The following is a 20,206-nucleotide window of genomic DNA, read 5'->3' on the forward strand; positions in this document are numbered from 1 at the left end:
CATATAAAACAAGCCTCATTGTTTTTATTAATTAATACATGGTTTTCTTTTTTTTTGTTTTTACAACTCCAAAGCACATTTCTGGAACAATAGGTACTAAACATGCATGTCACACTGCTTGATATTTGCTCTGTGTGGATGTTTTTGTGGTTTGGGGGAGGGGGGTGGTGGTGGGGGGGGATTAAAGGAAGATTACGTTGAGTGAGTCTTGTCTTGAGGCTGATGTTTTTATCGTCATATCAAATGGAGAAGCTCTCTGTATATGGTGACTGTGTGGAATTCAAGGTGACGGGGGGGGAGGAAGTGACCTACTGCTAAATTCTACAGGCTGGTATGAAAAAGCACAGTGACAGAAAACAGAGAGGGTGGAAGAGCAGAGCAGAAAAATGCAACTATACGCAACTGTTTGCTTCCACATTAACAATTCTGCAAAATGGAGCATTTGAGATGCATTTGCATCATTTATCTTTTTTTTTTTTTTAAAACATAAATCCACAAGTTTACCAATAAACACTCGAATTCCAGAGATAAATCAAGGTGTGTGAAGCCAACTCATCCGGGTCAGTCATTGTGTGTCTAAAGCCGGGAAGCATTTGTCAAAGCCTCCCGATGGCACATTAGAGCCAGACGCAGAATCCAGAGGTTCGGAACCGTTCTGTTGTTCTTTTTAAATCTTCTTCAAGCCGCTTCTGATCGCTGAGAGGGATTTCATCTGGGGCGCATCCCTGAGAACGACGGTGGCAACGCGTGGTCGCCCCCTGTGGCCGAGGAGGACCTCACAGTTATGTGCAAAAAAAAAAGTGGATTAAATTACTTCTTATTATTCTACACCGTCCTCGGTCGCTTCGGGAACATCTCGACGCAGTCTAATATCACATTTCCGCAAGTTGTATCCTTACAAAAAGTCACAATATATTGTATGAAAATAAATATTCCAATACAATAGTGCAATGGGACGCGGGGCCTTTTAAATCACGCTGCCCCGAACCTGTCCGGAATTCACGTGCACACACTTCTAACACAAACTGCCGGCCAGGATCCTGGGACGCTGCCGCAGCCGCTCATCACGTTTACACAAGAGCAGCCCAGAGAAACCAAACGACAGTGATGGAGCCCAGCGAGTCCATGATGTTACAGCGACTATTCACCAAAAAGCTTGAAGCTGAAAATTTTCACAGGGCAGAACACGATCTCATATGTATATTTACACAAGGCATCAGGGCGGAGCATCCACCTTGTCCTTCCTCGGGGACGATTCCAGTCCGGAAAAAAAACAACAAAAAAAAACCAGGATAGCAGCTTCAGTGAGTTCCCTCCAGTGCGCCGCCTCTTGGACCGGCTGCACGCCACCTCACCCAGGACAAACTCCGCCTCCGCAGCCAGAGCAGCTGGTCAGCGGGCTCCCCTGCGCTAACGTCCAGGACCAGGTCCGGGTCGACCGCAGCCACAGTCTGGGCCGTGCGCCAGGAGGTGGAAAAAAACATGGGAACATGGGAACGTGACGCTCCTGGAACTCCTCCCACCGCGCTTTTTTTTTTTTGTTGGCAGAAACAGGTGGGAGGCTTGCGGGACAGGCGAAGCTGAGCAACCACGAAAAAGCAGGAAATCACGAGGCCCGCGGGGGGGGGCGGGAGGGCCTCAGAGCTCCGTGGTCTCCCAGCTCACCTCCCGCGGAACCTGGCGTCATTTAGTCCCAGTGTGGATGACCGTGACGGTGGAGGGCCGCGGCCGGGCCAGCTCGTCCACCACCGCCACTTCCTCCTGCAGCACGGAGGGGGCGCCACACTCCTGATGGTGCACTTTAACGGCAGAGGACAAAGGGGCCACCGGAGGACCTGAGGAGAGAATTGGGAGAATGTGAGAAAAAAAGTGTGAAAGCTTTGTGGATTTTTTTTTTTTTAAATAGATTTTATTTTTACGGGACCAAACCCAACAAAATATTACTGGACGAGTTGGTTCAATGGTTGCAAACCTTTCAGTTGCCAGACCATTTCTTCCTCAAAGTCCTTGATACAGAGTTTATAGCTGCGTTTCCAATACCCCTAGAATTGTGCAAAACCTAAGTATCGCAATAAAAAAACTGCTAAGGGAAACACCTCAATGACGAAAAACCTCCCAAATATGGCTAAAAGTTTTTACGCTCTCATGAGGAGGTTTTTCAGGCGTAGCGATACAGAAGTAGATCGCAAAAGTGTCATGGAAACACTATTTTTTCGCATCTATGCGTCACTGGACGTGACGTACGGGGGGGTCATGTGACCAGTGAACTTCGAGTGAAAGTGTTATGTTTGGACGGAGGAGGAGGAGGAGGAGACGGAATATTTTTTTTTTACAAGTAATCAAAGAGAAAAATACAACAACCATTGTTGACAGCAAACAAACATAAACAAACAAAAGCGAACGGAATTCTCGTAAAATCTCGCGGGACGAGATTTTATTTATTAATCCCGGCATATGCGGCTCACGCCATTCAATGGAAACGCCTGAAAATCGCAGTTGCACCTCGTGGAAATTTTGGAAATATGGCTTTGATTTTGCCAAAAACTGCAATGAAAAACACAGATATTGATATAGAGACTGTCGACGCAAATTGATTTTTTTTTTTTTTTTTTTTTTTCCCTGCGACAGCTTTTTGATTCTTTAAGCAACTTCTGAGTGCAGCAGACGTGGAGTGATATGTAGCCGCAGCGTGATGGAGCCACGCTGATCTGAAGCTTGAAGAACGAGCGTGCACGAGCAGCAGTACGGAAGACCGAAGACTGATTTGTGATGAATGATAACGGCTGGCAAGTTTTAATGAAGAAACACGAGGAGCGACTGGGGGGGGGGGGGGGGGGGATTAAGGACAAGAGTGCGGGCTCAGCTAAACCGCTCGCTTGATGCACATGTTGCTGCATTTAATGAGGGGGAAATACACAGTGTATTAACCAGGCTGATGGTCGTTAATGAAAACCGATGAGCGGTGGTTGATGTGAATCACCGTTAATGGGCACTGAGCTCCGCTGGAACAAAAAAAAATGACACAAAACGCAATATGCCTCAAAGCAGAGCGGACGCCCAAACCAATAGCTCCGCCTCTCGCTCGTCTCGCTGCACTTCCTCACTAATTCTGAAATGTTTTGGCTTCCCATTTGGTGCAACAGAGCCGAAAGGTCCCGCGAGGCTCCGACTTCAGCGCCGCCTCATTAACAGCGCCGCCTCCTCCTCCTCCTCCTCCTCCTCTTCCTCCTCCTCTTCCTCCTCCTCCTCCCGATCTTTTCAAAACAGCTGCCAATTAAGGCCGGCGGAGGAGAAGAGCGGAGGTGGACGTGCGCGGTGTCACTCACAGTCCTGCAGGGAGAGCGGAGCGCAGTCCACCGACTGGCTCTTGGCCGGCCCTCGGCCCGGCGGGTTGGACGCACCGGCGCCGCCGCCGCCGCCGCCGCCACCGCCGCCGTGGATGCTGCTGCCAAAGCTGGTGCCCAGCTGCAGGCGCCTCATGTGGCGGATCACCGCTGTGGCGTTGAAGGCTTGCTGTGAAGACAGGACAGGGGTGGGTCGAGAAGGAGAAACAGATTCAGTCGAACTTTGAGGTTCCACATTGTTTCTAATGTGGCATTCTTAGTTTTCATCCTGGACTCAGGTTCAGCTGTGAATACGAAAGACCTGCAGGAAAACTGCTTATTTACTCCTGGTGGACAATAACAATAACGACTGTGATTATACTAACAGACTTACCATTCTATCATAATAGATATATTCACATCTATGATGCGTACATATTCAATGATTTTTCTTTTCGTTCTGTAGAGGAAAAACTTCACCGTGTTCTAAACTGCATCTTATTTTTCCGCTCCTTTTCTTGAATATAAAAACCACCGTTTTCAAAAACTTCCCCACATTTGTGGTGTGAGCCACATCGTTGTGAGAAAACACCACCGGTGGGCGAGGGTGAACTGCGCAACAATATGGGATGAGGTGTAATGATGACGCGGTGCTGCGCTCACCCTCCACTTGCTCTTGGCAAAGTTTTTCCTCATCTGCCGGCTGACGGATTCGTGGATGTTCTTGCAGAGCGCCGTGTCTCCGGCGATCCTGGGAATTAAAGTCCCGGCCTTTACAAACACATCCATCATAAAACACTCACACACACACACACGCACACACACACGCACACACACACGCACACACACGCACACGCACACAGGCGGACGCTGCATCGGCCCCCGTCAGCTGCTCATGCTGGGATGCGCGAGCGCCGGGGCGGGAATGGCCTGCGGCGCCGTCATTTATCTTCCTTGAGTCGACCGAGAGACTCGGCGACGCATTCATCATCGCGGCGCCTCGTGAAACGCCTCCAGCCTCCAGCCTCCAGCCTCCAGCTGAGGCCGCGTCTGCGCGTCGCGATGCCTTTCACCCACCGCCGTCGCAAAAGCACATATTTACATGAGGAGGACCACCTGCCCGCGGACCCTCCCAGCCCATTAGCGGCTAACAAACCCATCCGTATTGAGCGTCTCGGCCCGGCGGCTGGCGGGTCGGGCCGCCCCCGGCCGGGTTCCGTTACCTCCGGCTCGGGCCTGGGAAGACATCCCGATGCTTCATTAAAGCCTCCGCGTTCTCAAAGGATCCGACAGGACCCCCCGCCCCGCCCCCCTCCCCCCCGGCTGCTAATTGGCGGCGGTTGATTCAGCGGGTTTTTCTCCGAGCAGAGGCGCCGTGGCGACACGTGACGGCGGAGGAGAAATTCTCCACGCGCGTGGAGAAAAGGACTAAATCGGGCCAATTTGCCTGAAATATCTGCGTGTAGCCAGGAGGTGCAGTGCGGCCGGTTCCTCACCAGGGGTGCTCAAGAGCCTGGTCACATGTGAATCTCTTTTCCGGGTCCTTCTCCATGAGGCAGCTGATGAAGTCTTTGGCTGCGATAAATAAAAGGGAGAGGTCAGCGTGGCTCAACGGGCAGAGCAATTAATTAGTGGGCCGATGAAAAGGGACGATTAACAGCATTTTGTCCTAATCGGCCTGAGCCCGCGCCTCAACTCGCAAAGCCAATTAAAAAACAAACAGCCGACAAACAAACGCGCCTGATGTTTGAGCGCGTGCCCAAGAAGATTTTGCCGAGCTCAACTTCGCTCGGCTTTACGCACACGGGCAGACACAGACCGGCCCCGCCCACCCCCCCGCCCCCCTGCGGCTCACCTGAGTCTGAGATGTCGTCCCAGTACGGCGCGTCGAACTCGTAGTCGGCCTTGAGGATCTGCTCAAACAGCTTGGAGTCGTTCTCGTCGTAGAACGGAGGGTAACCGCAGAGCCTGAGGAGTGGAGGGGGGAGGTTGGGTGGTGGAGGGGTGGGGTTAGGGTGGTGGAGGGGTGGTGGAGAGGGTGGGGAAGGTAAGAGGGGTGTGGAGGGGTGGAGGGGTGGGGGAGGAGAGGTGGTGGAGGGGTGGAGGTTGGGTGGCAGAGAGGTGGTGGAGGGTGGGGAAGGTAAGAGGGGTGCGGAGGGGTGGGGGTTGGGTGGTGGAGGGGTGGTGGAGAGGGTGGGGAAGGTAAGAGGGGGGTGGAGAGGTGGAGAGGGGGAGGTGGGGGAGGTGGGGGGCGTGGACGATTACACAACAGCCGTCAGTCAGCTGTGAGCTCCATCCATCCTCGGCCGCTGTGAGACACTTTAACCCACATCTACAGAGATTATCTGTGGCGTAATCTCATAGCGGGGTATTTTTATTTTTCATATGGGAGGCAGGAGACGGATTATAGACGCACAATGAGTGCTAAGTGAGTGGGAAGGTAAAAGGGCTCCGTTTTATATAAGATTAAAAAAAAAAAAAACCCATACCAATTAAAGCAGACATGTTAATTCTCATCCAGCGGCCACAAAACTTGGAACAAAGATTTCACATTTTTGAGATTTTCACACCTCATAAATTGGACAGCCTGGATTTTTTTTTTTCTTTCCTGATCACTGATAACGCTTGATTTCTTTTTCTTTTTTTTTTTCCTATCGAGACTTAATAAGACGAGGTGTTTTATATATATATATATATATTGCTCTGTCAATCAGTCACTCCGTCCTCATTTTGGTCCACTGACGCAAAAGATTAAAAAAAAAATAAAAAAAAAGTGGGCACATCTCCACTGCCTCCCACTGGACAGACAGCAACACACCCTGTGGGGTTCTGAGTCACACTGAGCGTTTCCTAAACCCTTTGGATTTATCAAACGCATCCGGTTGGTAAAGTCGGGCACAGCGTGGAGGGCGACCGGCTGAACCTTCTGTCTGTCACACTCGAGCCAGGAGGGTTCTTCCTGCTGGTGTGGGCCAGAATGTCGAATATTCAGACTGCAAGTGAAATGAGTTGTGATCTGTGGTTGGGTCAAGTCAAACTGCAGACATCAGATACAACACCTTTAAAGTGTTCTTGTGTGATGTTCTTGAGATCCATTTTCACTTTTTAATTTGACCCACATTTCTGGGGAGGAGTCTACTGCAACCCACCACCAGAGGGCAACAGAGAGGACTTGGCTATACTTTAAATTGTGCTTTTGTTACGAGTCCTTGCCGTTGCACGATTGTTTAAGATATAAAATAAGAAAACACACCTCATACACGACACATGTAGCATATTTTAAGACCACTTGTGAAGGCGACTCACAGGATGTAGGCGATGACCCCGATAGACCAGCAGTCCACAGCTTTACTGTAAGGCTTCTGAGCCAAGACCTCGGGGGCTACAACGGCAAAAAGGCAAAACAATTTAGTTTGGCTGAAAAGCATGAATGTACTTTCAGAAAGAGGAAGTCTGGAGAGGAATGTTGGCGAGCAGCAGGTGCCTGTAGAGGCAGCGTGCGGCAGATTAGCCTAGAACATGTTGTGGGATGTGATTATGTCAGGGGGAGAGAGAGAGAGAGAGAGGGAGAGAGAGAGAGCGCGTCCTCACCCACATAACCCGGCGTTCCACAAGCAGTGGCCATCACATCGCCCGTTCCCTCCATCTTAGACAGGCCAAAGTCACTGATCATGATCTTGGATTCATCGTGGGGACTGAAGTACAGCAGGTTCTCAGGCTGCAAGTCAGAAATAAAACTCAGTTGTGAAGAAATGCCTGTTGTTTAAAGTTCCACTGCTACTCCACTCCAGTTCACGGCACACTGGGATGACAGGGTAGCGCTGTCCCCATTCACACAACCCGGTTTCACAGCGAGTTAAAGTACGTGTTGCTTCTTCTTCTTCTTCTTCTTCTTCTTCTATTTCTGTCTTGTCAGATAAACAACAATGTTAGCGCGTGATTAGTAGGGAAAGTTTTAACTTTAAAATGCGCTGATGAAGCTAGGGACGTGTCAGCTAGCTATGCTAGTTAGCGCGCTGACATCGGCACACCATGGCAGACCTAACAAATGCAGCTGTCTGATAGATGGAGAGATTGCTCAGTATTTAGTACATACTTAATATACGTGCAAAATATGCAATAAATAAGCTGACATGTCTACATACATATAAACATACAATATATATATTTTTTAGAATATAGTTTTATTCTTCATATATTTAGATTTTTGTGCAGATATGTCAAATTTATGCCCACACATAAAGTATTAACTTCAAAACCATACAATTTTCGGACACAAAATTGGATTGTAGCCAGCCCGTTAGCAGACAAAAGGAAATAAAACTCTCACAAATCATTTAGCAGTTCTGTTGAGCCGTGCGGCTCTGAGAGTCCTTAGTGTTTAATAGGTTTAAAGGCTTAGTGCTCAGGCAGTGCGACTTCAGCATGCTAAAAAACCCAGGGACGTCCCCCTTCCCCCCCTTCCCCCCTCTCGGCCTGGAACAAGCGCAGCGAGTTATGAACGGGCCGCTGCACCTTGAGGTCTCTGTGCACGATGCCCATGGAGTGCAGGTAGTTGACAGCATCCAAAACCTGACGTATGAGCCGACTGGCGTCCATCTCGGTGTAGAATCCTTTCTCCACGATGCGGTCAAACAGCTCGCCGCCGGAAACCCTGTTTGACACGCAGAGGGCGAGCGGAACGGTCGTCCCGTTAGCGCTCGACGGCACAGACGAGAACCACGATTTCACAGCAGAGGCGCGAGAGTGGTGGAAAATTATAATATAATTATAAAAATGAGATGGCAAGGCAAAGGTCAATGAAGTGGCAAAGAATTCACACTGAACGTGAACTGAGGTTTTAGGAAGGGCGTCTTTGTTTCGTCACGTGCAAAACTGTTTTTTGTACCGAGGGCAAGCAGTCCGCGGCCATCAGGCTGAGCGGAAGCAAGCGCTTCAGACCTGAGCTTTGCACCACGGACGCTTTGCAAGCTTCCAGATGGCAAATGTGAACGTGAGCAACGCTGCCGCTGCACTGCGGGGGTCACACGCTTGGACAGGACTCAGCAAATGGGAGGGGCCGGCGGCCGAGGCGACTCACAGCTGCATGATGAGGTACAGGTGGTTGGAGCTCTCGTAGATGTCCTCCAGAGCGACGATGTTCTCGTGCTTTATCCTGCAGGACAAAAGGAGAAACACAGCTCTCAACCTCGCCCGCTGACTTCTCATTTGCACTCTCATGGACCCAACGGCAGCTTGTCAACTCACAAGCAAACCTGTTTGGCTTGCTGCTGCTGCTGCTGCTGCTGCTGCTGCTGCTGCTGCAGCGATCGCACTCTCACTCTCACTCTCACTCTCACTCTCACTCTGCGGCCCTAATTTGTGCCTGCGCTGTTGAAAATCAAGCAGACGATGTTTGTGTCCATGGCAGGAATGAAGAGCTTTTTGTATGTGTGTGTGTGTTTGTGCGTGTGTGTCTTTGAGACAGAGCGCGGGGGTGGTGGTGGTGGGTGGTGGTGGTGGTGGTGGTGGAGGATTCTTGGAGGATGCTAATAAATGAGTCATGAAGCGGCAAAGCAGGAGCACCTGAAGGAAACAATACAGGACAGATCAGCGCGCGAGGAGTCTGTGTCCAGGCAACCAACCAAGCAGCTTTTATTACTTGGAGGAAGAAGAAGAAAAAAAAAGCTGCAAGGATATGCAGATGACAGAGGGAGCTCACAGGGGCAGGTGGCTGCGGAGGAGCAGGAGGCGGGGGGCGGAGGGCGGAGGAGGTGGGAGGGACAGGGAAGGGTGGGGGAGGGGTGGGGGAGGAGGGTCTCAGAGGAGACCACAACCTTCACAACTTCCTGCAGAGGTGGAGGAAGAGGAGGGGAAGGATCAGACGCCATGGATGGAGACGAGGGCTCCGTCGCTACGGCGACTGATAACTCAGCCTTGCTCGGGAATTATTACCCATCAGGCCGCGGTGGAGGGAGTCACCTGGTGTGGAAGCAGCTCTGTGTCAACACCGGCTGTGGTGGAAAAACAACCAACCCCCCACCCCCGGCTGCAGGGGGGGGTCGGTTGTCTCTCAAACACACACACACACACACACACACATTGCACACCATGGAGTGTGTAACACGACTGTGGTACACCAGCAATCAACTGGTTTCCCGCCTCAAAAAAAAAAGATGTTATTGATTACGTATGCGTCGTTAAGCAGCTAACAGCTAGCGGCTACCAAATCGAACCGTCCACTCAAAAAAAGAAAAGGAAAAAAAAAAAACAGTGGAGATGAGTGATTGATTTGTCGGAGGGGCAGGGGTCGCTTCAGAAAGGTCTCAGAGGAAACAGAACCTGGCTTGGTTCTGCGGGTTATTATCACAGTGTTCTACTTCCCCGTCAGGAATCGAGTCTCTTCATTCAAGTCATTCACCCACTGAGTCATTCACACTTTTCGGCTTCATCTCATTGAAGAGCAGCGGCCCGAGACCAGACCATGTGACGCCGTGATGCGCTTTGGCAAACGTGGGAAAAATGTTGTTGTTGTTTTTTTTAGGGTTTATTTCTTTCAGACTTTCTTCCCTTTACGTTTCTCCTGTTTAGAAGCACAACATCTAAAGTTCAGCATCGTGCCAAACTTCCTCCAGGGCCCCTGCCAGAGATGTGAATCACTCCAGTAAGTAGTAACCCAACACACACACACACACACACACTCACACACACACACACGGCTAAGAGCAGAACAACACATTGTTAACCAGTCGCATTAATAACCAGATGGTGATGACTGGCGAGCATCAATTCTATTCTGTTGATACAGTTTATTGCCAGTGCACTGAAGTGTGTGTGTGTGTGTGTGTGTGTGTGTGTGTGTGTGTGTGTTTCCCTCAATGAAACTCCATTTGCTCAGCCAACTCACTCTCTGTGGTCGCCACGAGCCGGGGGGGTCGGGGGAGGCACCTACCTCCTGAGCACGGCGATCTCGTTCTCGATGCTCGTCTCCTTCCCCTTCAGCGCCTTCTTGGGGATGCACTTGATGGCCACCATCTTCCCTGTGGTCCTCTCCCGAGCCATCACCACTTCGGAGAAGGCGCCGCTGTGAGAGAGGACAAAGGAAAATGAAAAAACGCAGCTGCTGTTTTTTTTTTTTTTTTTTTTTTCTTTTTACGTTGTTTTTCTAAACGGCGGTGTTGACAAGAGAGAAGCTTATCAGCGGCCAGGGGACGGAGGGCAGACGGGCCAGAGTATACAAACAGCATATCGGGGGATATTTACCGAGGAGCGGCCCGGACCCGCAGACTTGGCTGTTGGCTCACGTCAAAAGCACGGCAAACACTTTTAATACCTTTACAAAAAACACACACGCACACGGAGCATTTAGGTGCTGTGTGTGCGGCGTGCGGCGAGCGGGCCCCGCCCCCCTCGCCATCTGTCTCCGTACGAGCCCCAGCCTTTAAAAACAAACACGGAATTAAGGGACTATTTTCCGGAGCGATCGCTATCAGTTGCTATGATACGGCGCTCGGTCCATCTTAATAAATCTGGCCAAACAGAGCACGCACACACACGCACACACACTCGCACACACACACACACGCACACGCACACGCACGCACTTTTTCATCGCACGACTTTGCTGCTTCGGGTCGAATGTGAAGATGTTCAAATTTGAAAAAAAAACAAAAAACCCCAGAGGGTCATGTTTACCAACCCGAACCCGCAGCGAGTCACCCGACAGAAGAGGATATAAAAGCAGGAATTAATCCTCCGACCTGCGGCTCGGGCGGAAACGGTTGCGACACCTCGGGAAAATGAAAGAGAGGAACACGGAGCTCAAAGCCAAAGTCGTGAGATCTCCGCCGCTGGGTCGACCTGCGGCTCAGGGATCGGCTCTGTGTGTGTGTGTGTGTGTGTGTGTGTGTGTGTGTGTGTGTGTGTGTGTGTGTCGCCGGGCATCTATCTCGCTCTGGGCTTCAGTTATACGGGTGGGGAAAAACAGATAAACAGCAGTGGGTTCTTGCTTTGACAGGAGTGTGCAAGAGGAGGCCTTGGAGTCGACGTCGAGCTCTTCATCAAGCTGTTGACGGACTCCTGTTGTTCTTCACGTGCAGTTGGTGAGGGTTTTTTTTTTTTTTTTTTTTCTACATTTTACTGAAGAGAAGTCGCAAACATACAAAACTACAAAAAAAAAATAAAATTGTTGAGTTGTTTGAGTTACGAAAAAAGCAGAATCAAAACTCCCTGCTACATGCAGTGAAGGGGAAATGGCTCAATCAACAACTCCTCGCCTTGGTTTCTTGTCTTGCAGTACACCTAACAAAGCCCTCCACACTTAAAAATAGAAACATCATCCCCCCCCCCCGTTTTTTGCAGGTGCGATATTTTGCAAAATGACGTGAAGAAACAGAGGATAGCAGCACACACACACACACACACACACACACACACACACACACACACACACACACACACACACAGCTGGCTGAAATATGCAAGTGTGGCGGCTTTGTTGTGTCCTCCAACCCCGACAGACTCTAAACTCAGCAGCACTCACTGTGCTAAGTCCCAAGCAGGCCATCAAATCCATGCTAATCCCTCACTCCAGCATCACACGCAGGGGAGGGAGTGAGAGACACACACCCACCACTCCTCCCCAGTGGGAGGAGTGAGGCCTCCAGCAGGAGCAGGAGCATCCAGGTGACTGCTACTACCTGGGGGGGGGCAGCAGCTAAACTCCCCACCACGGCCGCCCCGTCGTTACCGTGAGAACGGCCTGAGAGCGTCATTTCTATCCAGCGCAGGCAGGCAGACAGGTAGGCAGACAGGCAGACAGGCAGGCAGGCAGGCAGGCAGACAGGCTGCCGGGCTGCACAGCTGCGACGCAGGGAGCCGTCCCTCCGCACGCCGCCGGCCGAGGCGCGGCGCTTCATGTGTGTGCAGGTGGTGACGGAAACCACAGGAAGCCTGCGAGCTCTCTGACAGGGCGGTTAGAAAGAAAGAGCAACGGTTCAGTCGGCGAGCAGCAGCAGCAGCAGCAGCAGCAGCAGCAGCAGCTTCCTGTCAGTGGCAACGTGACGAGAACCTGAGAGAAGCCTGCGACTTCCCTCGCCGCCTCGCTGAAGCGTGTTCGCCGAGCCATCAATGAATTCAATCTGTCGGGGGCAAAACTCACAGCAGCGAATGAATGAGAACGGGTGGGGGGGGGGGGGGCTGTTGAGAGCACGCCTGGATCTTAGCCGACGATGAGGTTCTGCTCCCGTGCAACGTACGTACGATACGGCGTCCAGAAATGCTGTCCTTTCACTTTGTTATCCAAAGGGAATCGGATCTTTTGCGGCTCTTTGTTTTGGAGCAGGGTCACGTTGCAGCTCATCCTCCACCTCATCCCACCAAACAGCATCGTGGTGCCTCCTGCTTTATGGGACCATCCGCAGGTTTGGCCCGGAGAAACAGGTGGGTCTCTGAGGGGGCGGAGCCACGAACCTGGGGAGAGCGATCGCTGCCCTTGGTGACGTCACAAGTGCAGAACGGTGAGGGTTCGCTCACGTTTTTTGTAAAAAAAAAAGAGAAAGAGTGGGGAAAAGGAGCCAGACGGTAAATGGACTGAACTGAAGCAGCGCTCTCCAGCACCGCCACAGAACTCCAAAGTGCTCTACAGTGGCCTCTCATTCACCCACCCACTCGCTCACACACTCATGCACCAATGGGTGTCTTGCCCCGGTCTGTGTCTTGCCCCCAGGGCACGACGACAGACTGGGATGGAGCAGGATTTGAACCGACAACCTCTGGGGTCGTTGGACAACCCGCTGCTCTGCCTCCTGAGCCACAGGCGGCAAAGTCGGACTTTTGTTCACCCGCGAGGGTGAGAAAAACTGGAGGGACAGCTGGCGGTTGGGAAACAGTGGGAAAGTGAATGTGGGATCTTTGAAGCGCCTCCTGAGGCTCGTTTCTTGTTTTCAAAGTGGATGCTGCCATGTCACGGCCGTGGTTTCACGCCCTCCAACGGCACCACGTGTGTTTCTCACGGCCGCCTGGGAAACGGCGCGCGCAGCGCTTTCAAAAGGGGCCGGCCTATCAGAAAGAACAGCGGCCGATTGGTCCAATCTCCCGTCAACGTACCGAATGAGGTTGTTCGGTCATCAGCGACGGTTTGCTGCGAGTTCCGGGAAAGTTGAGCTGCGCTGCCGTGAAGCCAAGGAGGCAGCGAGGCCAGACGAAGACGTCACACTTGAAAACCAGAAAGAAGGAAAAAAAACCCGCTGAGAAGAAAAGATGAAGGCAAATTTTCTTTTTGTCATCGTGGAAGCAGCAGGCTCACACTATTTGCATAAATATTAAATCTGCCAGTCAGAATAAGTGGAAAGAATGTGAAAAAAAAAAAAAAAATTCTTTGCAGACAAATGAGGAATGCAAAGCGGCGGACGGCACTTGAGGCCGTCGGACAGCTGCAGTGTGTGTGTGTGTGTGTGTGTGTGTGTGTGTGTGTGTGTGTGTGTGTGTGTGTCTTTTAGCGGGCGGCTGTGTGTGTGTGTGTGTGTGTGTGTGTCTTTTAGCAGGCGGCTGTGTGTGTGTGTGTGTGTGTGTGTGTGTGTGTGTCTTTTAGCGGGCGGCTGTGTGTGTGTGTGTGTGTGTGTGTCTTTTAGCGGGCGGCTGTGTGTGTGTGTGTGTGTCTTTTAGCAGGCGGCTGTGTGTGTGTGTGTGTGTGTGTGTGTGTGTGTGTGTGTGTGTGTGTGTGTCTTTTAGCGGGCGGCTGTGTGTGTGTGTGTGTGTGTGTGTGTGTGTGTGTGTGTGTGTGTGTGTGTGTGTGTCTTTGAGCGGGCGGCTGCAGCGGCGCTCCATAATTTAACAAGCTGTGTCACCGGCAGAGCATTAATCCCTGGGAATAATCCAGCGAGAGATCTGGTGCAGCAGGAAGTAGTCGCACGGCGTCGGCGGCCCTCCGCTCAGGCTCGTCTCCTGTTATCGGCTGCACGCGACGAGAAAAAAAAAAAAAAAAAAAGAAAAGGAAAAGAAAAAGACGTACGGGTGAAAGACGCGGCGCCGCTGACCCAGAGTCACAGCCTGCGAGCCTGTCGGCACCGCCGCCGACTCACTCGCCCTGAATAATAACAGCTGAATTTTAAGTGCTTCCCTCTCGGTGGCGGTCGGATGACACACACACACACACAAACACACACACACACACATACAGTTTGGCCTGACTCACGCAGAAAGTGAACGTGGGTGTTTTTTTTTTGGGGGGGGGGGGTTTGCGATGCAGATGGAACTCCTCCAGAAAACTTTTTTCCCCTGGACTCCTCCCTGACGGAGGCTGGCGGAGGCTGACGGAGGGACTCTTTCACTACGGCCGCTCCGTGTGCGTTGCGTTATGTTGAACTGCGCCGGCTGCTGAGTAATCGTGCTCGGTCGCACTTGTGTAAGCTGCACTGCAGAGGCCGCTTACACAACCACGTGCGTGTAATGAGAATATTTGGTGAGTCAGGTGGAGCTGCAGCAGCAGCAGCAGCAGCAGCAGCAGCAGCAGCAGCAGATTACTGCAGACGATGCGCAGCCTCACGTCTTGAATCAACACAGATTTTTAGGGGGGGGCCCTTTGCAGACGAGCGATTTGGGAAACGCCTTCAGTTTGTTCACCAGCCGAGTTCTCCGTCTACGAGCTCCGGCTGCTGCCCACGGCTGCACATACATCCCACTGGTTGGAATTCACAGGGAAATGCTGCGTTCTTGCTGCCTCTGGGGGGGGTGGGGGGGGTAATGTGATTGAATCCCCGGCTATGTTACTTCCTCTCCGGCCCGTCGCTGCGACTGGCCCACACTGCCGGCTCTCTGTCTCTTTTCAACGCGCACTTACATCAAGTCCAATAATATGACAAGAGCGGAATTCGGCCATCTGAAACCATCGGCGCTGGACAGCGTCAGCCGGGCCCAGGCTGCCCTCACGGGAGGGTTTTCGATCCAGTGCGGACTGAAGAATAATGAAATACCAAAAAAAAGAAAAAAGTCTCATTTACTGCTCAATTCGAGATAAGGCTGCGTGAATGGTTAGACGGGGGGGGAAGGGGGTGGGGGGTGGGGTCGGTGGGGGGGGTATCTGTTGCTTTAGAAACGCTTTGGGAGTGAGAAGAAAAAAAATTGTCTCATCATTTTCATCTCTGCACCGCTACGGTTTGCAGCTCTTGGTCTCTGCGAGTGTTGGCGGCGATTATCACTAATGGAAGCCCAAAATCTGACCCTGAGGGTGGGGAGGGGGGCGCTCTCCACGGCGCTCTCCACCGCTAGGCTAACGGCGGTGGTGGTGGGTGGCGTCTTCTTCAGAGGAAGCAACTAAACACTTGCATCGCCCCAGTTGCCTAGCTGCCATTTCCATCGCACCAAGGACTCACCTCGCCTCAACACAGCAACACAGGCTGCGTTTCAGGAAGGGAAAAGAAAAAAAATAATAAGAAAAAGAAAAAAAAATCAAGGATCAATGTGCGGAGACAGCCAGCAGTCGCTTTAATGCACTGCGGCAAGTAGGGATTTGTCGGAGCGAGCAGCCATTTAATACTTTGCTGCCCCCCCTCCCCCCCGCCCCGCCCCGTGCGCTCCATGTCATATTTATTTCGGAATCGGGGGGCGGGGGGGTGAATTTCCCTCCGATTCTTTTGTCGTTTCATTCCATCGCGGGAATGAATGAATGAATGGTGGACGCGGGAGATGTGGATGGCGGCACCTAAAATAGCCAACCTGTCGCCAGGACCACTCTGGCCCCCGGCGGAGGGAAACTAACAGGGGCCGAGGGCGAGAGCGAGAGCGCGGCGTGACAAAGTGCTTTGGAAAAGTGCGACTGGAGAGCATCACCTCCCGACTGCTTTCCAGGCCGCGCAATAGAACCTTGTTGAGATTCATGAAGGTCCATCCCGCAGTGCAGCAACTCTCCGTTGCCTTCACGCACTTGATTTTAGAGCCATTGAAGCACCTGAGAGCACCTTCACCCAGCTAAAGATATGAAGTGGTTGGTGCAGAAAAAAAAAAAAAACTTCTTTGGAACATCCCCCCCCCCAATGCATCTTTCATATCTCTGTGCAACAGATTCTGAGAGAAAACAGAAAGTATCCGACTTGTCAAAAAGGGGAGCAAGTAACGAGCAGGCCCGTTGCTCAAATGTGTTGGAGACAAATGAGACACCGCTGGCGCACAACAGAAAGACGAGCTCGGGCAAAAAAACAACTGAAAGTAAAAGTACGGCCGAGGCGGCGACAGACTCGTCTGAGGCGAGCGGGTCAACCGACGTTGCCACTCGCTGCTTTAAGAAAACCCCGACACTAAGATGTGGTGTCAAATGTTGCTCACACGTTTCAACCTACAAGGTGCACACGCACGCACGCACGCACGCACACCCACAGACGCACAACACATGCCCTGAGGACGCGAAAGCAACAACTGCCGATAGGACGGTGGCAAAAAAAAATAAATAAATAAAAAAAGCAGGTGGACGCTGCAGGGGGGGAGAAAACCACCACAGCATGCAGGCAGGGGGGGGGGGGAGAGACACACACACAAACACAGAGTCAGTCGGATGGAGGCCGACACGATGTGCGCTCGTGGCCGGGTGACTTCATTTTACTTCCACAGAGTGCCAGCAGCTTAGGGCTCTGGAATTAGCCGTGGGGACGAGCGGCTCTGGTGGCGGAGATCTCATTAGCTCCAACAGGCTTCCAGCAGCCTCCTCCAAAAAAGCCCGTCACTTCATCTGATCAGTTGCGTAACCCTCAAGAAATCTCAACCTCGGGGGTTGGGGCGCTGGAGCCCACAAGGAAAAAGGGAAACACACACAGAGGTTCACTACTACATTTCTTTTGGGAGAGTCGATATTTCCAAAGGACTGTCCTGCTGCAAATACACGCGCAGAAATGGGCCCAGTTTGGCCGGCGTTGCGTTGTGTTGTGTTGTGTTGCGTTGCGTTGTGTTGTGTTGTGTAAGCGCAGAGTGATCATATTTCCCTTCCACCGGGGGCTGCTGAACGCGTTCACCTGCGCTAACTCTCCAGCGCAGCGCTGAGCACGCCGATGGTCGCGTCCTGCAGAATGAAAATGCACCGGCGGCTGTGTGATAATGATCCCCTCCCCCATGGACACATAGAGTGGGGGGGGGGGACCTGACCAGGAAGTGAGAACGGTGGAGCAGCGGGAGGAGGAGGAGGAAGTCGAGCAGGGGGATAATAATCTACGTCACTTCAGCCCAGTTTCTCCTTCCTGTCTAATCCTTCCAAAGCTGCACGGCTGCTGGGCTCTGCTCCCCCAGGGCCGGTCCGCAGCGAACCCCCCCCCACCCCCACCCCCCTGCTGATTAGCACGCACGGGGAAACCAGCAAACACGCCGCGCGAGCGTCGCACGGTGTTCAGCAGCGGGAGGCCCCCGACGGTGACAAACGGGCCCTTTGTGATGCGTGTCTCGGGTTTTTGTGGGCGAGCGGGCCGTTGGTTCTCTTCCTCCAACCTGGCCATTGTGCGGACGGGCGCATCGCGATGATTCACTGGTGTTGTTCAGAGGCTCCTCACACGTCAAAAAAAAACATCGGCCTTGGGGGGGGGGGGGATTGGGTAGGAATGTCCGAGCGTTTTAGCTGCGGCAGGCTTGGGGTGAATCACGGATCAGTGGGACATTTTCTTACGCTGCTGCTGCTGCTGCCAGCGATTAGATAATGACAAGATAACAGAGATGGACAAAAATATATTCAACAGGACAAAAAACAAAAAAAACCCCAGAGCAGAGGCCGATCTAGGGGAGCGCTGACACCAGCTCTCCAGCTCCAAAGAAGAAGAAGAAAAATGTTTTTTTTAAGAAAAAAAAACAAATAGACTTCCCGTGGGAGACCCCTGCCCCACATGGAATTCCTCTCAGTCAGGAAGGAGCGAGAGGGCCATGAAAATGAAAAACGTCGGAGACAGAATGTGACTGCAGCTGCGAGAAAAAAACCCCCATGAAAACGCTGCCTTTGCCCACGGCCGCCCGCCTCTGTCACGACAGCGAGGCCCGAAGTCCAGCCTCCACTCAGGGCGAGCGCTCTGGTTCCCTTCCCCCCCCTGGAAAAACTCCTTTAAGGAGGGGAGGCCCAAGAAACCAGCAGCTACTTAAAGATTCTTGAGTTATTTACAAAAAAAATAAATTAAAAAAAAGAATTCCTGTGTCATAGTGGAGCGGCGTCACATGATTTAATACCCCCCCCCCCCAAAAAAAAACAAACTTTGCAGACCTTCCGAAAAAAAAAACCAAACACCATATTTAGCCTTGTGGCAGAACGTGCTTGTTTTTAGCTTCCCGCTATCACGGCTGCTTCATTTGCCCCCCTTCCTTCCACCCGGCCGGTAAACCAACACCTGAGCTGGAGGCACTTATCACCAACCTGGGAGAGGCATCCCCCGGCCCTTTAGCGGCATCAGTAACGGCTCGTTCCCGGAAGAGTTGACACAAACAAACAAACAAACAAACAAGCGAGAGCACAAACAGCAACGGACGGACTTTCCTCTGTGTTGTGGGGAAGTTGTGTGTGGGGGGGGGGAATTGGATGCATCAGAAGGGATCTTCAAACAGCGTTGTCTTTCTAAACGCAGCAGGGGACGATCACGACAGCCACCGCTGCAGCACAAGCCTGAGGCCAGAACACCAGCACCAGTCCAGGTATCGGTGTGCACGAGCCCAGGCGGAATGTTTCTGTTGTAATCTGTCCCAGCTAGAGGTCAAAGACAAAACACACACACACACACACACACACACACACACACACACACACACACACACACACACACACACACACACACACACACACACACACAAAGTAACCGCAGATGGTGCCTTCATTTCAGCGGCGGACAAGACACGACATCATGTGTTGTGTGCAAACAGGCTCCTGTTGTATAAAAATACAAAAAATACAAAAATAATAATATATCGCTGGGGCTCAGTCCTGAAAATTAATAGAACATCCCCCCCCACGCTCCCACCACACACACACACACACACACACACACACACACACACACACACACACACACACACACACACACCTCTTGCCTTTCCTGTAAAATGCATGGCTGCAACGCGCCGTGTTGTCGTCACTCAACCAAACGATGCACCTGACTAAAAGACACCAACATGTCTATTACCCCCCCCCACACACACACACACACACACACACACACACCCCCACACCAACCCCAGACGGGTGGAAGTTCAACGGGCCCCGCTGCCTGCCTGCCTGCCTGCCTTGGACCTCCGGGTGACTGCCGGGGATTCAACAGCTGTCTGTCAGCGCGAGGCTCTCCGCTGCTCGGCGGGTATCGGCGTCGGTTGCCGGGTGCAAACTTTGACGCCGCGCGCACGCGCCGCGGTCGAATACTCACGTCCCAAGGACTTCCTTGAAGTCGAATATCTTCTTGATGTCGTCGACGTGCTTCTTCCACGAGCCGTCGCCGGACTCGCCATTCTCCTTCGCCATTTCCCACCGTAGGGGGGGGGGGGGGGGGGGTGGATGGGGCGTGGGGGGGGGGGGCGACTCGGGGCTCGGGGCTCGCAGGGGAGGACGAGGGAGCCGGGGAGCGGAGAGGAAGGGCGGAGAGGAGCGGAGAGGAGCGGACACGCTGCCGGAGGAACCTCTGCTCGCAGCCCCGCAGCCTCCACAGAGGACAGGACCTCAACAAAAAAAAGTAGCGCTCTCGTGTTGTTTCGCCGACAGCTCCCTGGCTCTGCTGGCCGGACTCTGGTGCCTCTTCCGCCCGCGTTGGCAGACAGGCGCGCCCGGCGACAGGTTCGTCCTAGCCCGGGGGAGGTTATCTGACTAATCCGCTTGACGACACTGAGCTTCCCCCACCGTGACGGGGAAACACGCCGGCTCTTCTTCCCCCTCGCGCCCCCACCACCCCTCCTCCTCCTCTTTA

The 20,206-nt window shown here is 52.5% G+C and overlaps 1 protein-coding gene across 1 annotated transcript; it reads right to left on the reverse strand.

The window, feature by feature from the left end:
* Nucleotides 1–4: 4 nt before the first annotated feature.
* Nucleotides 5–19,819, reverse strand: LOC142904554 (calcium/calmodulin-dependent protein kinase type 1D-like). Its single transcript, XM_076050724.1, has 11 exons — nucleotides 19,673–19,819; nucleotides 10,255–10,386; nucleotides 8,404–8,478; nucleotides 7,839–7,977; nucleotides 6,915–7,041; nucleotides 6,630–6,705; nucleotides 5,179–5,291; nucleotides 4,820–4,898; nucleotides 3,987–4,074; nucleotides 3,327–3,513; nucleotides 5–1,835 (listed from the first exon to the last, which is right to left on the reverse strand). The coding sequence occupies exons 1-11, from the start codon at nucleotides 19,765–19,767 to the stop codon at nucleotides 1,684–1,686; spliced, it is 1,263 nt and encodes a 420-aa protein (XP_075906839.1). The 5' UTR covers nucleotides 19,768–19,819; the 3' UTR covers nucleotides 5–1,683.
* Between the last annotated feature and the right edge of the window lie 387 nt (nucleotides 19,820–20,206).

This window comes from Nelusetta ayraudi, unplaced genomic scaffold (genome assembly GCF_046127955.1).
Source record: "Nelusetta ayraudi isolate G7.1 ecotype Tasmania unplaced genomic scaffold, CSIRO-AGI_Nayr_v1 ptg000129l, whole genome shotgun sequence".
Taxonomy (NCBI): domain Eukaryota; kingdom Metazoa; phylum Chordata; class Actinopteri; order Tetraodontiformes; family Monacanthidae; genus Nelusetta; species Nelusetta ayraudi.